The 20,354-nt window shown below is 56.6% G+C and overlaps 2 protein-coding genes and 1 long non-coding RNA gene across 6 annotated transcripts; 1 reads left to right on the forward strand and 2 right to left on the reverse strand.

The window, feature by feature from the left end:
• Positions 1 to 328: 328 nt before the first annotated feature.
• On the reverse strand, positions 329 to 7,625 carry Mex3d (mex3 RNA binding family member D). 2 transcript variants are annotated; one of them, XM_006513619.3, is made up of 3 exons: positions 6,635 to 7,469; positions 1,213 to 2,595; positions 329 to 1,036 (listed from the first exon to the last, which is right to left on the reverse strand). In XM_006513619.3, the coding sequence occupies exons 1-3, from the start codon at positions 7,392 to 7,394 to the stop codon at positions 981 to 983; spliced, it is 2,199 nt and encodes a 732-aa protein (XP_006513682.1). In that variant the 5' UTR covers positions 7,395 to 7,469; the 3' UTR covers positions 329 to 980. The 2 variants fall into 2 exon arrangements, with proteins under 2 accessions (XP_006513682.1, NP_941017.2); NM_198615.2 differs by having other exon boundaries at positions 329 to 2,595; positions 6,635 to 7,625.
• A 108-nt stretch (positions 7,626 to 7,733) lies between these two features.
• On the forward strand, positions 7,734 to 15,042 carry Gm30823. 2 transcript variants are annotated; one of them, XR_003949019.1, is made up of 3 exons: positions 7,734 to 8,852; positions 11,279 to 11,410; positions 14,978 to 15,042. It is a non-coding gene; the product is annotated as a predicted gene, 30823 (long non-coding RNA). The 2 variants fall into 2 exon arrangements; XR_380610.3 differs by having other exon boundaries at positions 7,734 to 7,871.
• Positions 12,513 to 19,505, reverse strand: Mbd3 (methyl-CpG binding domain protein 3). Of its 2 annotated transcripts, none has more exons than NM_001306143.1 (7): positions 19,192 to 19,505; positions 15,410 to 15,569; positions 15,038 to 15,175; positions 14,540 to 14,630; positions 13,867 to 14,044; positions 13,069 to 13,254; positions 12,513 to 12,992 (listed from the first exon to the last, which is right to left on the reverse strand). In NM_001306143.1, the coding sequence occupies exons 1-6, from the start codon at positions 19,203 to 19,205 to the stop codon at positions 13,074 to 13,076; spliced, it is 762 nt and encodes a 253-aa protein (NP_001293072.1). In that variant the 5' UTR covers positions 19,206 to 19,505; the 3' UTR covers positions 12,513 to 12,992; positions 13,069 to 13,073. The 2 variants fall into 2 exon arrangements, with proteins under 2 accessions (NP_001293072.1, NP_038623.1); NM_013595.3 differs by having other exon boundaries at positions 19,096 to 19,505.
• Between the last annotated feature and the right edge of the window lie 849 nt (positions 19,506 to 20,354).

Consider the following 20,354-nt stretch of genomic DNA (forward strand, 5'->3'; position numbering starts at 1 on the left):
AGCATGACACTCATCCCACAGGTCAGGTCACAAATGCTACTAGAATCTCGTAACTAGGGGTGTCCATTGCCCAGCAACCATCACCTCCACAATCAGTGTTTTGGCATCTCAGCTGGGCTGCCTTGGTGGCTGAGGTCTGTTCCTAGCGTGAGAGGGGCTCACACATTATGTGCAGGCTGCCGGAGTGGATGGTGGGTCCCCCAAATATGCATGGGGTATATATCCCTCAGGACCTGTTTGCCTTTCCATGGGTCACAGCTCTTATATGAAATGGACCGTTATCCTCAGGGTCTCGCTCCCTCCTCCCACACCACGCGAACGCCAGCGCTTACATATAGGAAAACAACTTTATTAAGAAGGCTTTCAAGTCCAAAAATAAAACTCTGGATACAATGTTTTTAAACCCTTAAATCAGTTCAGCAAATATATAATCAGTGATTTAGCTGTCAAAGATTAAAGGTCCGTTGCTTTATTTAAAATAAAATATATTTTAGTTCTTAAAATTTATTCCGTAAAGTACATATATCTAATATAAATTCCCTACATATACACAGGAAGTATGAAGTAAAAATAACAATAAAAAAAACTTTAAAAACCTTTTTAAAAAACAACAAAAAAGAACCGCAACACTGAGTCTTAATTTAAAAACAAAACAAAACAACCACAATAAAACAAGTTATAAATCTGTCGATGGGACCCCCCTTGGATACCCTCCCATTACCCTCCTCTTGTCCACCCCGTGGCTGATGTACAAAATGGTATATGTTTGCCCCCAAAAAAGGGAGTGTGTGTTGGGGGTGGGGGGAAGCCACCTGCCTTTTGAAGTTTCTACAAGAATCCACACTGTTAAATCCAGTGAGAGTTGTAAATATCGTGTTATTTTTTGTTTTAAGATCACCCCGGAAACGGGGAGGGGCGTCTTAATAAAAAGTGCAAACAGAGAATTTTCCGGTTTATTGTCACCGGCTCACTCAATACTGTCACTTGTCAAGAACGGAGGCGCTGCTGCTGGGCCGCAAGCTGATGGCCTCGACGCCTGCTGCAGGAGTTAAAGCTGTTTGCGACACGCGTGGGCCCCTCAACCTCCCCACTTCCCCACCTTTCCCCCCAAGTCCTGCCCGGTCCCTCCTCTCCCACCCCAAGGCCTGAGGCCCTCCTGCTTGGGGAAGCCAGGGCCACCCCATCAAGTAGGGGTACACTAGGAAAAGATATGAATGGCTTGGGTGGCTGGCGTGCGGCAGGCGGGACATTCTGGTTCACTCTTCCCGCAGATGCGGACAGCACAATCCATGCAGAAGAGGTTGTGGCCACAGGGGACCAACGCAGCCATGGCCTCACCTTCAGAACACACCACACACTCTCGAGCCAAGGCTGCCGAGGGTGGGCCAGGGGCTGCGGTAGACGCAGAGGAGTTCGCTGCTGTGGTAGATGGCTTGTGGTTGCCTTCCGAGGGGACAGTGTCTAGGGTGGAGGACGCCAGGGTTGTACTGGGCAGAGAGGGGGTTGTGGAGAAGGTGGTACTGCCAGAGAAAGGCGGCAGCGCGCTCTGCGGGGGTCGCCAAGGCACAGCACCCACTGGATCTGGGACGCTTCGACGCGCCAGCGGCAGCTCCAGGCTCAGTCCTCCCGGCTCCGGCAGCGTGGGTGAGTGGCGCGGCGTGGTGGCGGCCCCGCCGCCGCTACTGCGCCGTGTGCCTGTGTTGGGTTGCGCGGGTGCCCCATTAACTGCGGGGCAGCCGCTGAAGGCTGGCAGGGGCGCGGCTCTCTCGAAGGGCGCCCAAATGGTAGCCGTGGCAGGCACGGTCAGGTCTAGCGCCAGGAAGTCAAAACCAAAGTCACAGTCCTCTGGGGTGGCTGTCCCCGTTGGGGCACTGGGACCGTCCCCACCAAATGTGAAGCCCCCATTGCCTGAGCCCCCATAGGGGCTGCTGGGACTTGGGTCCGGCAGTGGCGGCCCTCCACGGCTGCCCACATAGAAGGGCTCAGGGGTGCTGGCTGCCCCCAGGGCGTTATCCCCTCGAAGGCCGCCGGTGGCCGCGGGGGGCCTCCGTCCTGGGTGGGGGGCCTTGGCCCAGAGGCTGGCTGCAGCTCCTAACAGGTCTAGACACACGTCGGTACCATTGGCATGGAAGTCACTGTCGGGACCCGAGTCAGTGAAGGCCCCTGTGCGCAGCGTGATGTGAGCCTCAATCTCTTCCCGTGCACGGTCAACGTTCTCGGGCATCCCAGTCACAGCGAACACTGGTTCCTTGTCGCGCCCGGGAGTCACGATGTACGTGTGCGTCCTTTGCTGGATCCGTTTGATGGTGGCGCCCTTAGGCCCCACCACCAGCCCCACCACTCGGTAGGGCACGCGCACCTGGATGGTGGTCTGGCCTGGCAGGTTAGGGGGACCTGGAGTGGCCCCCGACAGCCCGCCCGCCTTGCTACGTGTGGCTCGGATTAGAGAGAAGTGCTCAGCAGCCGACAGGATCTCCCGCTTGGCCATCTCCACATCCTCCTTGCGCCCAGTCACGATGAAGACCGGCTCCTCACCGCGCACTGGGGTCTTGATGTAGGTATTGGTCTTGGCACGCAGGGCCTTGATCTTGCACCCTAGGAAGATGGGAGGGAGACACATGACACCCAAACTTGATACCCATATCTCATGGTCTATGCCTAGACAGTCCACCAACTCCCTGAGTGAACTAACTCGCTGGGCCTCATTTCCATCTCTTGATGCAAAGACCTGGCCAGAAGAGCAAGCACCCGGGCAGGGAGGGCAAGGTAGTTCACCGGTTAAAGGGACTTGTTGCCCAGCCTGATGACTGAACTCTGAGTCACCAGGACCAGTGTAGTGCAAGGAAGGACCCAGCTCCCACTGAATCTGCACTCCCCCTACCCCCCCCCCCCATGAATGAATAAGTTAAACTTTTCAATGAAGGGAACCTGGCCACACCCCCCAGCATCAGCTGACAGTCATTCCCCAATCGTAGCTGAAATGTAATAAACAGGACTCAAAACAATCCAGGTATGCCAGCCGTCTGCCACTGTCCACAGGGGTTTACTGGCCCTTAATGGTAGTTAAGCACACTTCTGCTGTTCCAGAACTTGGGAGGGTGACGCAGGAAGATTACCATAAAGTCAAGGCCAGCTAGGCAGCTCAGCTACTCTCTCATCTCCAGCACTGGCCACATGGAGGCCAGAGGATAGAAATTTAAGGTCCGGCTCAGCTACAGCAAGTTTGATCAAGGCCAGCCTGAGCTACATGAGACTGCCCCTGGTTCTAGACCCTCTTAGGGCAGTGTGTGAAGTGGAGGCCTGAGGCCCAGAGGGTGGCAACACCTGCCATGACAGGCTTTTTGTTTTTATTTTTTACCAAAGGAATCCTCTCAGGCTACTAGGCTGCAGTCTCCGTTTGATGGGAACTCCTAGACCATAACTCTGGGGCACCTGGAAAGTCACAGTGAGGCTCTGAAGTCTTTGATCCCACGGGGTCCCAGGAGTGTCCCTGAGGGAGGGCCTCCCCTGGTGGCGGGGAGGTGGCCCACAGCACCAGAAAAGCTGCTGGATCAGCAGGTTTAATGGAGTAGACCCTGGAGAGTGTACTCCGTGATGACCAGAGCAGGGGCTCAGCAGTGCCCCCTAGGGAAAGTCACACCTCTCTGGCCACTCCAAGCGTGCCCAGACTTTCTGGTCTCCTGGACCAGTGTTTGAGGGATTACTTCCTCTGCTTGGCTACATGCCTTCTTCCAGGGGACCCCAACAACAAGAGGGTATCCAAAGTGTCTGCACTAACACCCCAAAGTGTACCAGGCTTGCCCATGATCTGGTTGCCCAGACCTCTACTCCTATCCACTGGAAGCCAGGAAGGGATTGGGTGTGGTGGTGGAGCCCAGTACCTAAGGCAGTGTGTGCCCCACTGCAGATGCGGCTCAGGAGGGGGTGTGTGGGTGTGGGAAGGTCCTAAATGACAGAGGCCTGGTCTACGAATGTTTCACATAGGGACCTAGGATTTAGCTGGGAAGGGGGGGGGAGGGGGAGGGAGGGGAGGGAGGGGGCAGTGAATGAGGTCAAGGACCCCTCCCAGTCCAGCAGGCGGCCTCTCCCTAGCTGTGACCTAGCCTTAGCCCCTGATGGTAGTGTTGGTGGCTAGGGCCCTAAGGACCAAGAGGACACAAGGAGCAGGCAGGGCATGTGGCAAACATGGCTATCTCTGCACTCAGGAGGTTAAGACAGAACCATCCTAAGATGGAGGTCAGCCTGGGCTACAAACAACAGAGCTGGCCTGGGGGTGTGGCTCGGGGGTGGAGCTCCTGCCTAGAATCCTCCAGTAAGGTGCTGGAGGTGTGGTCCCCCCAGTGAAGGGCAGTGGCATGGCTCAAAATACCCTCCAGTCTATTGTACATCTGAAGAAGACTGAGGCTCACACAACAGGATGGTACCAGGGGATAGGCAGGCCTTGGCTCCCTGCGGCTCAGGTCAGGTATGGAAGCCAGGTAGGGTCCATGTGTCCATGGACGTGACCTGGCTTTTGATGGGTAACCATGAGCTCAGGGAAACACCCTGGAAAAAATGGGGGAACGAACCCAGGCACACACAGTCAAGGGAAGAGGTCAAAGGACCTGACAGAGGTGTGTCAACTCGACACAAACCTAGGTACACTGGGGAAGAGGGACTCCCATCTGTGTCCATTAGGCTGGCCTGTGGGCATGACTATGGGGCATTTTAGTGATTCATGATTGGTGGGTGGTGCCATCCCTGGGCAAGGTGGCCCTGGGTTCTCAAAGAAAGCAGGCAGGTGGAAGAGACCATGAGGAGCAGTAGGTAGCACCCCCAACAGCCTCTGCATCAGCGCAGCCTCAGTCAACGGCTGTAGCTGGGAGATTAAAATAAACCTCATCCTCCCGAGCTGCTTTTGCTGTTTTATCACGGCAACAAATGGCCAACTAGGCTAGATGCGCTTGGGTGGGATAAGCTGGAACCACAGATGTCAGAGGCAAGGGCCCTGAGGCTGACGCCCTGTCCCTATATCCAGGGTGCCCTCCATGTGGCTCTGAGTCCATTTACTGAGCTGAGACTTGCGGACCACACCAATCCAGGGCTTATGAACATCTGCTCAGTGTCCAGGGGTCACCCCAGCACAGTGGGGGACTCAAGGCCAAGCTTGCTGTTGGCCACCAATGGCACCCCACATCTCAGTAACACAGCAGACTGGGACTGAGCCCGACGCCCCTGGACTTGATTCTCCAAAGAGTGCTAAGCTATACATTTACATGGAACTGTGGTGGGCTCCGCCTCCAGAAAGAGGCAGCAGGCAGCAGGTGACTTTGAGACAAAAGATGATAATCCTTGACTTCTTCATTTGGCCACACAGACTCTGAACAGGTCTGGAAAACTGGTCCCAGTACAGTTACAGGGGATGGCATTGGGCGGGAAGCCAGCCCAAGGTGGCATTGAGCCTACACAAAGGGACAGCTGGCTCACAGATGACTGTCCCCACCCTCGAGGGCCCCTAGGCCCAGCACCGCCCATTCTCGGTAGGCATGGAACGGATAAATGACAGAAGAGCAGGGGATACTCCTGGAACTCGGGAAGTGGCCACGGGTGGCCTTTGCTTGTTGGAGGATGGCAGTCACCTTTGCAATTCAAACCACTCACATCCTCCTCCATTCCTGAGGGTCCAGGGATGCCTGAGCCCCACCCTAAAGTTCTTAGGCTGATCCCCGATCTTAGCTGGGATATGAGGAGTGGGCTGCTGTGGTGAGGAGGGAAGGGGAAAGTTGGGGGTCATCACTATCCAGGCTTGTGGGTGTGTGAAGGGCCGGGCACTGCCCACCACAGTCCTGCCCGCCCCAGCAGCTCAAGGGCCAATGAGCAACGGCTGGCCTGATGTCACTGTGCGAATCTCAGCCTGGCTTTCGAACAAAGAGAACAATGGGGCGGCCAACAGAGACACTCCCCAGCTCCACAGTGCTGCCGCAGGGACCCCCATGTCTGGGTAGATTAGATCCCTATACCCTGGGACCGCTGGGGGTCAGCCTGTCAAGATGGGCGGGGTGAACCCCATGGAGAGCTTCTACAGCCAGGAGACCCTCCTATAAATGCCAGATTCTCAAGCTCAGGGTTCGCTGGGGGCTATAGTCATTTTCTCAGAGGACAGCACCTAGTCCGGACCTCCAAGCTAGAGAGCTAAGAGAGGCACCTTCTATCTAAACTACTATACTTCAATCCTGCCCTCCGGGCACCCTCCCTGGGCTAGCAAGTCTAAGCTGGCCCCGCCCCATGCCTATCTGTGGGTGGGTGGGGGGCAGCCCTAGCTGCTTCTAAGGGGCCTATGTCCTAAGGTGTCCCCCAGCTATGGCACATGGACTGTGGTTGTCCCTAGGAACCCAGACAAAGGCCGCGGTTGTGGCCACAGCTTGGGCAGTGCCCAACTTCTGCAGCAGCCGGCAGCTTTGAACAAAGGCGCCAAGAAATCCACCGAGGCCTAGATTCCACACGGGGCGTGTCCCTGGGGTCTCCTGGTCACATTCACCCTGGGCTAGAACGGGCCACAGCTTGTCCCTTCCTCCCACCAATACATACGTGCCCCCCTCAATATTTATCCAGGAGAATAAGCGCGCCCCTGCACTCCTCGACGGCAGCCACTCACCCTGACGACCCACGATCTCCGCGACATGCTCCGAGCTGGGCACCGGCACACACTCGGTCATGTTCACGCTTTTCTTGCGACTCCCGATCACGTTCAACTGCTCAGCCAGCAGCGTCGAGGGACCCAGGGCAGCCGGGTGTGGCGCGAAGCTGGCGAACACGTCTGGGGGTGATGGCCGGGGGCTCACGTCGGGGTCCAAAAGAGGCAGCCCGCCGGGGGCCACCGAAGAAGCCACGGCCATCGTGGGTGCCAGGGTCACCGAGGGTGTCAGTGCCATTGAGGGTGCCACCGTCACCGAGGGTGCCACAGCCATGCAGGGTGCACAAGTCACCGAGGGTGCCAGGGCCATCGAGGGTGCACTGGTCACCGAGGGTGCCAGGGCCATCGAGGGTGCACAAGTCACCGAGGGTGCCAGGGCCATCGAGGGTCCCACGCCCATCGAGGGCGCACCAGTCACCGGGGGCGCCACGGCCACCTCGAGCTCGTCGGGGGGCGCGGGCTCATCCTCTCCGCATTCTGTCGCCCCGTCCGCGCTGCGTGTCGCCATCCCTTCATCTCCGGGGCGCGCGCCCCCCAGCCCGAGCGCGGACAGCTGGTCCAGCGCCAGGCGCAGCGCAGCGGCCGCGTCGTCGGGCTCGGGTGGCGGCCGGGGCGCGGCATCCTCGGCTCCCGCGAGTGCAGGGTGCGGATGCCCGGGGTCGCCGGCGGTGGTCCCGGTTCCCGCGCCGCCCGCGTCGGGCTGCCCGGTGGAGCCCGGCATGGCTTTAGCGCTCGGGCCCGCGCCGCCGCCGCCGCCCGCGCCGCCCTCCGCGTCTGCGAGCTCGGCCGCCGGCCGCCGGCATCCAGCGGCGGGGCGGGGACGGCGGCGCGGGGATGCTGCGGGGACGCGGGGCTGCGGGGCGGTGGCGCTGTGGCAGGGCTGGCGGCGGCTCCTGGGCGGCCGAGGCGGCGGCGGCGGCGGCGGCGGCGGCGGCGGTGGCACGGGACGCTCGTGCCCTCCCTCCCTCCGCCCTCCCGCCGCCCCGCCCCGGCCCCGCCCCGCGACGTCACCGCGGCCAACAATGGGCAACGCCGCTGCGCACGCGCGGGCCGGGCCGGCAGTCACGTGTTTGCCCCGCCCCCGCCCAGGGTGCGGACCCTCCCCTTCCTCCTCCCTCTCCCCCTCCCCCTGGCCCGCCCGCACGTGCGGGAGGCGCCACAGGTGGGTCGGCGGAGCCCGCAGTTCTGAGCCACCTTGGTGCGTCCCGGGGATATGGGGAGGGTCGTGTGCTCCAGGAGCCCTCGCCATCACCCCTGGCTTCCCCGGCCTCCTCCCAGTGCCCGCCAGGGGACCTTCGGGACCTCTATCAGGGATCACTTGGCGGCCACACTGTGTTTCCCCTTCCCCGATCCCACAAAATCATCTCTGTGCTCAAAAGTGTGGAGTCCCCCTCCTGTGTCTTTCTTCTCTAGTCAGTCCTCGCTCTTCGAGAGCAGGGAAATCCTCCCCGTGTGCCTGGAGACCTTGGGGACCCTCTGGCAGGGATCACCTCGCAGCCACACGGTGTTTTCTTTCACATCAGCCCCTACACTGTGACTACATCGTAAAGGCAATATTCTCTAGTACCTGGCTTGCCCCAGGCTGTCCTTGCCCTCCAGAAGCCGGGGATTTCTACCTATGTGCACCTGGGGACTCTCTAGTTTAGGGTACCACACTGACTCTGGTCCCCCACCTCACCCTCAGTCATGGAACCCACTCTGAGTAACAGGGTGGCGCCAGCTCCTGTGCTGTGTTCTTCCAGCTGGTTCTGTCCTCCTCCTGACGACGGCGCCTCTATCCCAAGCACATTTAATGACTTGGGGACCCATTCCCCGAGTCACGTCCTTCCTGGCATGGTGTCTGGGCAGCCAGAGGTCCCTTTCCCCAAGTCAAGCCTTTCCCAACAGCTCATCCTTGGGGGTGGAGGGGGTTGTGTACACCCAAACTTAGACATAAGCACTTAGAACTTGTGGGGTGAATCGCTTCCCAGCAGACACTGCCCATAATCATTTGAGACGACCCTCACTGGAGATGCTGGGCTCTGAGGAAGGCAGCCTCTTCCACAGGCTCTGCCTACCTCCAGGGCCATACTGTCCCCAGCTGTTGCATATACCTCAGAGTTCCTGTTGAGATTTCTCATGAACAGGGAACAGGATGGACCTTGTCTGGGTCCTTGCCTACAGCTGACTGCAACCTCAGGTCAGTTGTGTCCCAGGGTCTGGGGCAGAGGCCGCTCCATTCTGCAGCGTTCTTAGCCACAACAGTGCCCCTCCCCCAATCCATGCCTTCCTGTCACTTTTACAACCATCATGAACACAAGTGCAGGTTGGAACACAGAGTGTCCTCACACCCCCAGTGTGTTAGTTCTTCTGCCCAGAAGCCACCTTGACCCTAATAAAAGGTCAAGAGCCAGTAGGGTACCATGGCTCACACCTCTAAGTCCCAAGCCATCCTAGTTTACTCAGGAAGTTCCAGGTCAGCCAGGGCTGTGAATTAAGAGCCAGTTTAATAATAATTACTATTATTATTATACTTAGATTATTGTTAAATCAAAGCTGGATGCTAGTGGCACAGGACTTGGGAGGCAGACAGGCAGTTTCTCTGTGAGTTTGGGGCTAGCCTTGTCTACACAGGGAATTCCAGTACAGACAAGACTATGAAGAGAAACCTTGCTTCAGGAGGGCGGGGAGAAAAGGAAAAAAAAAAAAAAGGAAGTACTGACTCCTCTTCCTAACATCTATGTCTAGCCATTCCCTGGGCCCCAGCTACAGTCCTTGTCCTTGACTTGGCAGAAACTTCAGCAGCCTTGGCAGGTATTCAAAGCCAGAGGCTAACCTGGGCTGCACGCAGTCAAGCGGGTCACTTCTGCCCACCCAGCCAGAGTTTGAACTACTGGCTGTGAGCAGAGATGGAGGGCAGAGACACTCAGATGTGAAGCTGTGGACCAGGAGGGAGGGGAGAGAGGAGGGGGTGTGAAGCTGAGCACCAGAGGCACCTCAAGTAGCCTTCCAAGATTCGGAAAGAGACAGCCTCAAAATGGTGAGGCTCCAAATTTAAATTATAGCCGAGTGTTTGCGATCCCAACACCTGGGAGGTGAAGACAGGAGACCCTGTGCATCGAGGTCAGTGGTCCTAGCCTAATTCCTGAGTTCCAGGTTCAGCAAGAGACTCTGTCTCAAACTAAGTCTGTGGGGGCAGAGAGAGAACTCACTGCTTTTGTAGGGACCTGGGTTCAGTTCCCAACACCGACATGACAGCTTACGACTGCTTGTAAGTCCATTCCCAGGAGACCCACTGCCCTCTTTGGACCTTTAGGGCTCCTGTATGCATGTGGTGCACAGACAGAAACTCAGGTGTACACATTTTTTTTTCCCTGTGTGTAGCCCTGGCTGTCCTGGAACTCACTCTGTAGACCAGGCTGTTCGAACTCAAGAGATCCACTTGCCTCTGACCAAGGGGTAAACTGAGTATGGTGTCTCACGCCTTCAATCCCAGCACACAGGAGGCAGAGGCAGGTGGGTCTCCTTGAGTTTGAGGCTAGCCTGGTCTAGAGAGAAAGATCTTATCTATAAACATCAACAGCATAAGGGCATTTCTCTTACCCAGCATGCAGAGAGCCCAGTTCTAGAGACAGTGCAGGGAGGGTTTCAGGTGAGGCTGCTGGGGCATTTCCCTGGAGGAGCCTTTCGGGTGTGGAACTGACCCCAGGAACCAACACTGGGTGAAGTACTTGCCCTGCCACTGTGATGGGCCTGAGTCACATCCCCAAGACGTAGGCATGTAAAATCCTGATATGGTAGGCCCTGACCCTGCCAGTGACCTGCTGGAAGGGACCTGAGGGGTGACATCAGCTGTGGTGGACTACGACAGGCATGCATGAACACACACAGACACCATGAACAACATAAACCAATAAAGCAAAGTAACCTAAGATAAACTCAACACTTGGAGGGCTGTGGTGAGTCTCAGCAGTGGAGTGCAGCCGAGCCTATGTTCATCCTAATCTCTAAACAAACTAAGAAATAAATACGAGGAAGACGTGATTCAATGCTTACAGTTCTGGCCGCTCTCCCAAAGACTCGGGTTCACTTCCCAACACCCACATGGTGGCTCACAACTGTCTGTAACCCCAGTCCTAGGGTTCTGAGCCCTTGCGGCTTTTGTATGTGCTGCTCACACAGGGTGCACACCTCAAGTTCCTGAAAGCACGGACAGGCACTTGCTTCCAAGCCTGCCAGCGGCACCTGACGCCCTGGACCCTGCCCTCAGACCTTTACTCCAACGCTGTGGAATTAAAGATGTGAACAGCTACAGAGAGATGAGGAGGCAGTTTGCAGCCCCTTTATGGAAGGGAAGGTAGCCTGGGTCACTTTGCTGAGCCTTGGTACAAGCTTCCCTTAATGACAATAAAGCTAAATGTGCAGCCCTTTGATTCATTTGGAAGTGAATCCATGTTGGAGTCCATGTCCAGGGTCGAGTCTTGGTGGGCAGCACAGTGGTCTGGGTTCCATCCCCAGCGCTAAAATCATGAGCCTCCTCCATATAGTTCCAGAATTTCCCATCATCCCAAAGGAGGCCCTATCCTCCTGATGCCTGTCCTCATGGTTGTTTCCTGCTTTCTCCAGGTCTGGAGTTTACTGTTACAGAGTCCCACTGTGAGCTTGTCTGTGGCATACTGGCTTGGCTTTGGTACATTACAACCTTGTTTTCCTACTCATGGCCTAGCAACATTCTGGCAAATGGATGACCCCATGCAGGTAAGCTTTACCTCTGGTGCCACCATCCTTTGTCACACTGGCTGGACAGAAACATGGCCCCGGGGGTGGGGTATTGGGCTGAGCAAGTTTGTGGTGGCTGCAGGACAGCAGGCGGGCTGTGGGGTTGCTGGGTGACCTGGATGACACATGTGACAGGAGATTTTAAAAAGATGAAAGGGTTGGAGGTGCAGAGGAACATCACTGTCACCAGGGAAAGCTAGGTGGCCTTGCCCTACATTGTCATCAGACTCAGGTGTCCTCAATTGGCATGTTGCAGATTAGAGTATGAGGCCCAGCAGCAGGGAGCCATCACTGCCCTCGTGGAACCTGGGGACTCCCAGCCTGCCCAGTACCCATTGCAGGGGCCCCCTGACCTAAGAGCCTGACCATGGGCTGCTTACGTTGGATAGGGCTTGTGGAAGGCCCTATCTGAAGGCCACCCTCAGTGGAACAGGGACAGAGAACAGGGATGGGGGCTCCTTCTATGGTGGTCGCATCTTAGACCTGTGTGCCTGTCACAGGTTGGTGGCCTATAACAGAAGGAGCCTCCTGTATGACAACTTTTATCTTCCAGCCCACAGATGCTAGGGCTCTCAGTCCCTACCTATGTTAGAGAAATGTACAAACTCTGGGTCCTCTGGAGTGGGTGGCTCAGGTTACAATGGTTGGCCTCTAATGAGAACCCAGAACCTTCACTGCAGGAGGCTGCCCCATATAAGTCCATGTGACAGGGTAGCTGGGTGGTCCTTTTGGGATGAGGACAAAAGGCACCACTCCAGCCCTGAGTGCTGTCTAGGCTGGGGAACAAGACCCTGATCTGATTTAGGGTGGCCGAGCTCAGTCACTGGGGTGTATCCACAGACTGACTCGCTCACTGGGCTACACACCCCAGCTCACCCGTCAGTTTCTTGGAGGCTCCGACTGCAGGGGCACAGTTCAGGTGTCCAAGATCTAGGCACCAAGCACAGAGAGGCTGCCAACTGCTCTCTCAAAGTTGGAGCCTGTGTCCCTGCCACACAGGGACACTAAGGCCCAAAGCAGGTTTCCATGGGCCCGGGCAGCAGACACCCTCAGAGGTGTGGCACACAGTGACAAGTCAGAGTTCACAAGTTCCTACCATCAGTTTATTGAAGGAAAGTGACTTCCTGGTGGGCTGCTGACCCTCAGTGTGGGGAGGCTGGGCAGCCCTGTGGGCCGGAGCAGTCCAGACCCTGGCCTGTAATAGCCTTAGGGACATAAGGTGGGCATAGCCAGGTGTGTTTCCAGAAACTTCCTCCAGCACCCAACACGGCTCCCAGCTCCTCGGTGCCAAGCAAGGCCTTGTCCTATGATAAGGAGGCAGGGAGGTGACTGTGTCCAGGTGGCCTCTCAGTTGGGTCACTGCTCATCTGCTTTCAGTGTGGGGCTTCCTGCCAGGCAGCGCAGGGACAAGTGAGTTCAAGGTCCACAGGGGCTCCCTGCACTGAGACCTGGAAGCAGGAGGCTTTGGAAAGGAGGTGGACGGCTGCCTCCTACAGGTCTGGCCCCTACCTGGTCCAGGCAAGGCTGAAGGCAGTCTGCAGCCCAGACTTGGGCAGGGCACCTGCAATAGGCAGGAAGGGAAGCTGTTAGCAGCCCGGCTAGGGGATGGGCTGACATCCCACCCTGGCCTGCAGCACCTGTGCTACACTCGCTCTGGCTCCGGCTCTTCCTCCTCCTCTTCCTCCTCCTCTTCCTCCTCTGCACAGGCCTTGTCCAGTGGTGCCTCCCCGTCTCGGGCAAGCTCCTCCACATGAGCTAGCATGTCGGCCATCAGTGCCTCCTCCAGGCGCTTCCGTACCTGCTGTACCAGCTCCTCCTGCTTCCTAGGAGAACACACTCTGACAGGGCACACAGGGACCAGTCCACAAGCGCATCACCACAGCCCCTTTCAGAAACTCCACACAGCTTCTCTGTCACCTTGGGTGACCATGGTCTCCTTACATTCTGACTTTTTTACATGCAAGCTATGGGAAGGCAGAGTAAGACCAGCTACGGGCCATGCTCACATAGCAAGGAGAGCCTCGACTGTGCATCTAGAACCTAATTCTGGGTCCTGCCCTGTCCCCATCTGGCCTGATCACCAAGTCTGACAAGGGAAATTCAGGCTAGCCCCGAGGGTCCAGACTGCAGCTCAGAGGTAGTTTAAGCTGCCTTCTTCCTGGTCCACCATCCCCCCCCCCCCACACTCCTGAGGGCTGTCACTCACTCAGTTTGGCCCCACCCATCTTCTGCTCTGTGTGCAGCTCCCCCAGGCCTGTGGAAGCCATGCTTTCTCACTGCTATTTCCCCAACCCAGCATTTCTAAGCGTGCCTGTCGGGCATCTAAATTGCCTTCACTCACAGACCACTCCTGAGGGGCCGGGTAGTTGCTGGCATGCCCTACATTCTTGTGCTAACTGTGGAGATATTGGGGTGGGGGCAGAGCTGCCAGTTACCTGATGTCGTCATCTGTCACCATGAAGGCTTTGCACAGTGGCTGTGCAGTGTTCAGCCACACACCAGGGTTCTTCTCCACGGCTGCAGAGAGCTGGCCTGTAATGGGCAGGGTGCTGGTGTGTAGAGCACTCGCAATGGCTGACAGCAGCGTCTCATCTGTACAGCCAGGGCCCACTCCTGTGGAATATGAGAGTGGGCAGGGTCAGAGGAACCCTTGGGCCTAGGGCTCTACCTGGAAGTTATGACCCCATCCCAGGCAAGTCTTCGTCAGCCAGAAGATAAGGAGCCAATCCAGAGACCCACCTATGCCTGGCATGGTGGCACAAGCTTGTAACTGTGGAGACAACTAGCATGAGAATGGTCACTAGTGCCATACATCCTACTACAGGACCTGGAAGTGCTTCCCAGAACCAGGCCAGAGGGCTCACAACTCCCTGTAAGTCTACTTGCAGGGTACCTGTTACCCCTGGCCTCCACTGGCACCTGTACGCACAGGGTAAAAATAAACTCACACTGGTGCACTGCAGTGATTTGAGCACACACACAAGCACACATATGCGCGCACGCACACACACACACACATAAGCACACTTTTTAAAAAAGAGAGGCCCCAGTCAGGGCATCCACCCACTTTACTAAATCCAGAGGCAGCCGCCACGCACCCCTGCTCACCCTGCAGGCCCTTGGGCAAGTCCATGGTCCTGACCAGTTCTTCTGCAATGTCAAAGGCACTCAATCCACTTAGCTTCTTCTCCCAGAAAAGCTGTAGCGCAGAAGTGCAAGGTTACAGGAAGCGAAGGTGTTGGGGCCCTGCCCTGTGACCCCTCCCACCTAGCAACAGCCCCCAGGGTCCAGAGGATGTTTACAAATAGGTCAGAAAAACACAGAAGAAGCAGTGCTTTGTTGATTTAAAAAACAAAACAAAAAAAAACCAAGGTTAAAATCTGCAATTCATGACTCTCCTTCCTCAGAGGTAAGTGCAGGGCCCTCTATTTTCTAAGAGTAAATTCTTCACAAGAAAAGATACATATTTTAATCTTTGTAGGGATGTAGCACCGGGGCAACACTGGCCTATGTTGTGCAAGGCAATGGTTTCTTCCACCCTTAAAGCGCGAGATTTAGTATGAAGATGAGGCCTCTTTGACACCTGGAAACTGCCCGGGGGCTCACCTGCCTCGGCTGGTCCACTGCCTTCTGCGGGTCGCTCTTGACCTTGTTGCTGGGGTGGTTGGTGATCTTGGTCACCGGTTGCTTGAAGATGGATGCAGTCTGCCGTACAGGCAGCGCGGTGTTCAGGTCAGGCTTGCCCTGGGGGGAGAAGACTCTGCAGCGGGCCGCTCCGACCGGGGTCCATGGAGGGTTGGAGGGGCCAGGGAGGTGCTTAGCCAGAGCCTGAATGGTGGCGGGTGGGCGATCAGGCACGGAGATCTCCCACCCACCAAACCAAATGCGCGCCATGCTTCCGCCAGCAGAGGTACTGACTCGATGGCGATAGACGCTAACCCAGAGGGCCCACCCCTACCCTGACGTCATCACCCTCACCTTGACCTGGTTGGAAGAATCATAGCGCACACGCTGGCGACTCTTATTCATCTTGTTCATCAACATCTTTCCGGTGCGGAAGTCGAAGGTGCTGAGGTCCATGGATCCGCCCAGGTAACGTGCCAGTTGTGGCTTGCTGCGGAACTTCTTCCCGCTGGGGCTGCGGACGGGAGGCTGGTCAGCCCGAGCAGGACCCATCTCCTACCCACCACCACTGTTCTCCATGCCTGTTTTCACCAGGTCATTAGGAAGGCACGTGGGAAGAGCAGCCCTAGCAGTCAAGCCTTGAGCTAGGTGGCTACAGTTCATCTGGGAAGCCTAAGGAGGCCCTATGAGGTATGGGGGCCTGTACCTCTCGGGTACCTAGGCTAGAAACCAGTTCTTGCTTTCCAGGGATCACTTATCTATTGGGCTATAGGGCTGCATCTATTTAGTTTGGAGGATACATCTCATGTTATCCCAGACTGGTCTCAAAACTCACTAGCCAAGAATTGCCCATCTTCCTTCAAGCTCCTGCATGGCCACCACCAAGTGTTACTAGAGGTAGGACTCAAAGCTTCACAGCTGCCTGACAGCACTTATCAACTGAGTGAGACCGTGGTTCATGTACTTCAGGCCAGTCTTCAACTTGTCATAGTCAATGTTACCATAACCTCCCAAGTGTGGGAAGGCATGTGAGTACAAACACGTTCTACTTATAGGCTATGGTGAGTCTCAGGAGTGTATGCATGGGAGGTTGCATAGGTCTGATAACCCCTCAAGCAGCTCCAGCCACATTCTAGGCCATCTGAAAACTGGATCACACCACCCTATGCTGAACATTCAGACCCAAAAAGGGGGGCAGCCTGTGTGGTCCCAGATGGCCAGTAAGGAGTTCTGCCCTGTCATGGAGTATTACTCAACCAGGAAGAAAAAGGCTCTGATATATTAAAACTCAAAGGCCTTGAAGATACTCAAGAGAAATTCAGCGGGGTGTAAAAGGCCACGGTATGTGTGGGGCTGCATGGATAGGGAATGCCCCAGAACATGAAGTAGATTTGAGGGGGCTGAGGTGAAATGTTCTGGCATTAGTGGTTAGAGTTGGAACCTCTGGGATGGTACCCCGCCTGAATCCATGACTGGGACTGGCAGCTGCTCAGAGATGGGGAGAAAGCATGGGCAGTGCATGTCCCAGGTGCCTCAGATTCCCTAATGTGAGAACCACATAGAAAACAGCTAGCCAGCTGGGCAGTTGTTTAATCCCAGCACTCAGGAGGCAGAGGCAGGCCGATTTCTGAGTTCGAGGCCAGCCTGGTCTACAGAGTGAGTTCCAGGATAGCCAGGGCTACACAGAGAAACCCTGCTCAAAAAACCAAACCAAACCAAACAAACAAAAAATAGCTGGGCAAGGCTTGGGGTGTTGCTGGTCTGCGGCCCAGAAGGCTGCTCCCTGATCTCCTCAACAGCTGAGATGGGGCACTAGGACGAGGCACCGCAGCCCACATGCTGTCCCAAGCTTCGGCATGGACCCCTACTGGACACTTGACTGGGACTGGAAGCTGCTCAGGGAGTGGGGAGAGCATGGGGCAGTGAAGGCAAAGGACCGCCCTCCCCCAACCGTCTCTTGTTAACCAGGTTGCTGTAGCTGAGGATGACTGAATTCCTGGTCATCCCGTCCCCACCGTCTCAATGCACTGGTGACAGGCACAGGGAAACCTGGTTCATGTGGCTGGGACTGGGCTGAGCGCTAGGCACATGTTCTACTCACTAAGCCCCAGCCAGAGCCCCTGGGCCTCCTTTTAAAAGATAAATATTCTAAAATCCAATCTGACAGGGCCTCCACCAGTTAGAACATGGTAAAACCCCTCCACCTCCTAACAAGTGACTCTGGCATGCAGGTTGATCACCCTAACAAAACCCTATTAAACAGGAACAATGGCATATGCCCCTCTTGCAGCAAAAGCAGAGGAAGGAGGAGCCACAAGTTCCAGGCCAGCCTGGGCTACACAGCAAGACCAATAAAAAGGTAAAACCAACCCGAGTCACAAGGCTGTTGGCTGCTGGGGTGGGGACAGCACTTCTGTGCAGGGCCTAAGGAGCTCGGCTCTGTAGGTCTGTGTGCACATGGAGTGTGCCCAACAGCTTGCTGAGTGGGACAGTTTGAGCTGCCCTCATCCAGCGATAGGCCCATAGTACACCCAGGGCTGACATCCTAACTCTCCAGCCCTAAGTGTTTCCAAGGTATGTGGGAGGAGTCCGTGAAGAAGAGACTGTCTATACAAATGCGTTGGAAAGCACTGGTGGCTATTCTGGGGCATGGATGTGAGCTAGCAGCTGTGGGGGATGAGACAAGTGGGACAGGTACAGCTTGGGGACAAGGTGTCTTTGGATCATCTCTCAGAGGTGTTGGCCCCATTGCAAGTAAGGGAGAAGGGGAGGAAGTCCCATGCACACAGGGCACCATTTGCATGTAGCCCTACTGGGAAAAACCCTACCTACTGCAGACCTATTAGAAGCAACAACCCCATCCCTCTTTGCAGTCTGAAAGGAACCCAAGTTAGCCCTGGCTTCCAACCTTACTGCCAAAACCCACGACTCCTTAAGACCAAAGGGCCAGGCAGTTCAACTCACAATGCACCACCCAATTCCGGGTGCAGTGGAGTAGGGACAACTACAGTCGGCTAAAAAGGTAGATGCTCCAGCCGTAGGGCAGCATGCATGCGGCCCAGGATTCTATTCACACCACTGGGGATAGAACTGGGGAAGAACAGCAGGTGTAGGTTGCCTGGCTATTATTCAGATAGACAGCTTTCACTGCCCTGATTAAAAGGTTGCAAATATGGTCTATGTAGACGCTGCCTCAAAAAAAAAAAAAAAAAAAAAAAAAAAAGGCTGGAGAGTTGGCTAAGAGGTCATGAGTTCAATTGCTAGCAACCACATGGTGGCTCACAACCTTCTATTGGGTGATCTGATGCTCTCTCTTCAAGCAGGCAGAGCACTCATGCATTAAATAAATAAAAAATTTAAAATATTTTTTAAAGAGCAGACTTATTCATAAAAAAGTCTTGCACACAAAAACCACATTCACATTAGTCAGAAGCCACTGTGATGTTACATTTGGGGCCACCGCTCAAGAAGAGCAAGGGCTTTGGAAACGCCATAAAAATGGGGGACATTTTGCTGAACAAGAAGCCAAACCCAAATTTATGCAGGTGAGGGGATCAGGCCACCTGGGGCAGTTCCCTTGCTTCCCGAAACCATGATAAAGTCCCCGCGAGGGTCAAAGGGTCAGCCCATCCCCCTCCCACCCCCGCTTCCCAGCGGCGTCTGGCCAAGGCCCGGGCGCCCCTCGCACGGCGCGCACGGTCCCCGATTCCTTGGAGGACAAAAGCCCGCGCCACAGGCGGGCTAAAAGCCACGAGGCTGAAGCCTTGGCTGCAGGCGTGGCGCACGCGCACTCACAGCAGCGCTGGGTGGCGCGGATCAGCAAAAGGCAAGGCACTGGGTTCAACGCATGCGCGCTGAGGCGAGCCATGGCCGGCGCGTGCGCACTGACCACAGCTGGCACGTAGGACGCACGCTCGGACGCACGCTCGGACGCACGTCGCCCGGCCCAGACCGCGGCCCGCAGTCGGGGCGCCCAGGCCGCCGCAGAGGCCGCTGGGAGGCGCCCGTTGGGGCCCTGCGCGGCCGGCGCGCTCATTCACCTATAGTAAAAGACATCCCTGTGGCCGGCCGACAGCCCCGACCTCCTGGGCACTTCTTCCCTTTCCCAGCCCTGCGGGAGCGCCGGGCACTCCCACCTCTTCCGCTCCATTGCGCCCCGGCTTTTCCGCCCGCCGTGGCCGATGCCGCCGCCGCCGCCGCTTCTGCAAGTTGCGACCCCCGGGCTCGTCGCCGATTCGGCTCCCTCCGCCGCCGCCACTCGCCGCAGCTGTTCTGTCCCACGGGCCTCCGCCCTCCGCCCCCAGCCGGGCGCGCGCCGGCTTCGCCACCCGCTCGGCCCCCTCCCCGCGCTTCACAGCCCCCGCTAGGGGGGCCGCTCCGCCCACCCGCCCGCGCGTGGGGCTCGTCTGCGCAGGCGTGGAGTCGGCCCCGCCCCTTCGCGCTCGCAGGACCAGTCTGACTGCCGTCCAGACTCTCTGCGCAGCCGCGGCCCCGACCCAGCCTTCGCTTGCCTTCAAGACCCGCCCCAAGGCTGTGAAGCCAATCAGATCACTTCAGCTCCTCGGCTTAAAATGCACAGTTGGCTACGTCCCGCCTTGCGGGAGACGCCCACAGGGCATGGAGACCAATCAGCGCTCAGAACCTCGTTCTGTGCTTAACTTCTCATATAAATCTGCTCTGAGACAAGGACAGCCAATCAGCGTGGCCGGGGTGGGACAACCATTGCGTTTGCGCTCTAGACTCCGGAAGCACAGTGTGTGCTGCACCTGGTCTGTACCAAGCTGGAGCAGTTTCGCCCGAGCTGCCGTCCTGGTCCTGGGGTCGCGCTGGGCTGCACCTGCGCAGTGTGCGTTTGTCAGGGACCCGCCTGGGCTTTGTGAAAAAGATCGAGTACAACTCGGGGCCTTCGACGCAGTCCTGCTTCCCTCTGCGTTTCGTTCTGGCCTCTCGGCTGTTCCAGCCCCAGCCTCTATTGCGTTACTGCGAGGACAGAAATGCACCACCACTCCCGGCTTCACCAAGAACTATTTAAGAAGTTTGTTCTTTGCAGCAGTACTGAAAATAGAAAGCAGAACCTTACACGTGGTAGACTTTCTGCCGTTAGGCTGCACCCCAGCCTGAGTTTGATGGCTCACGAACCTATTTAGAACATTCCTGGCCAGCCTGGGCCACACAGCAATACCCTAAAATCAGGCCAGGAATAGTGGCACGTGCTTGCCATCTCAGCACTGGGATAGTGGAGGAAGGAGGATCAAGCACTTCAAGACCAGCTTGGAGTTTACTAGATCCAGCATCAGAA

Source organism: Mus musculus, chromosome 10, assembly GCF_000001635.26.
Source record: "Mus musculus strain C57BL/6J chromosome 10, GRCm38.p6 C57BL/6J".
NCBI classification, from domain to species: Eukaryota; Metazoa; Chordata; class Mammalia; order Rodentia; family Muridae; genus Mus; species Mus musculus.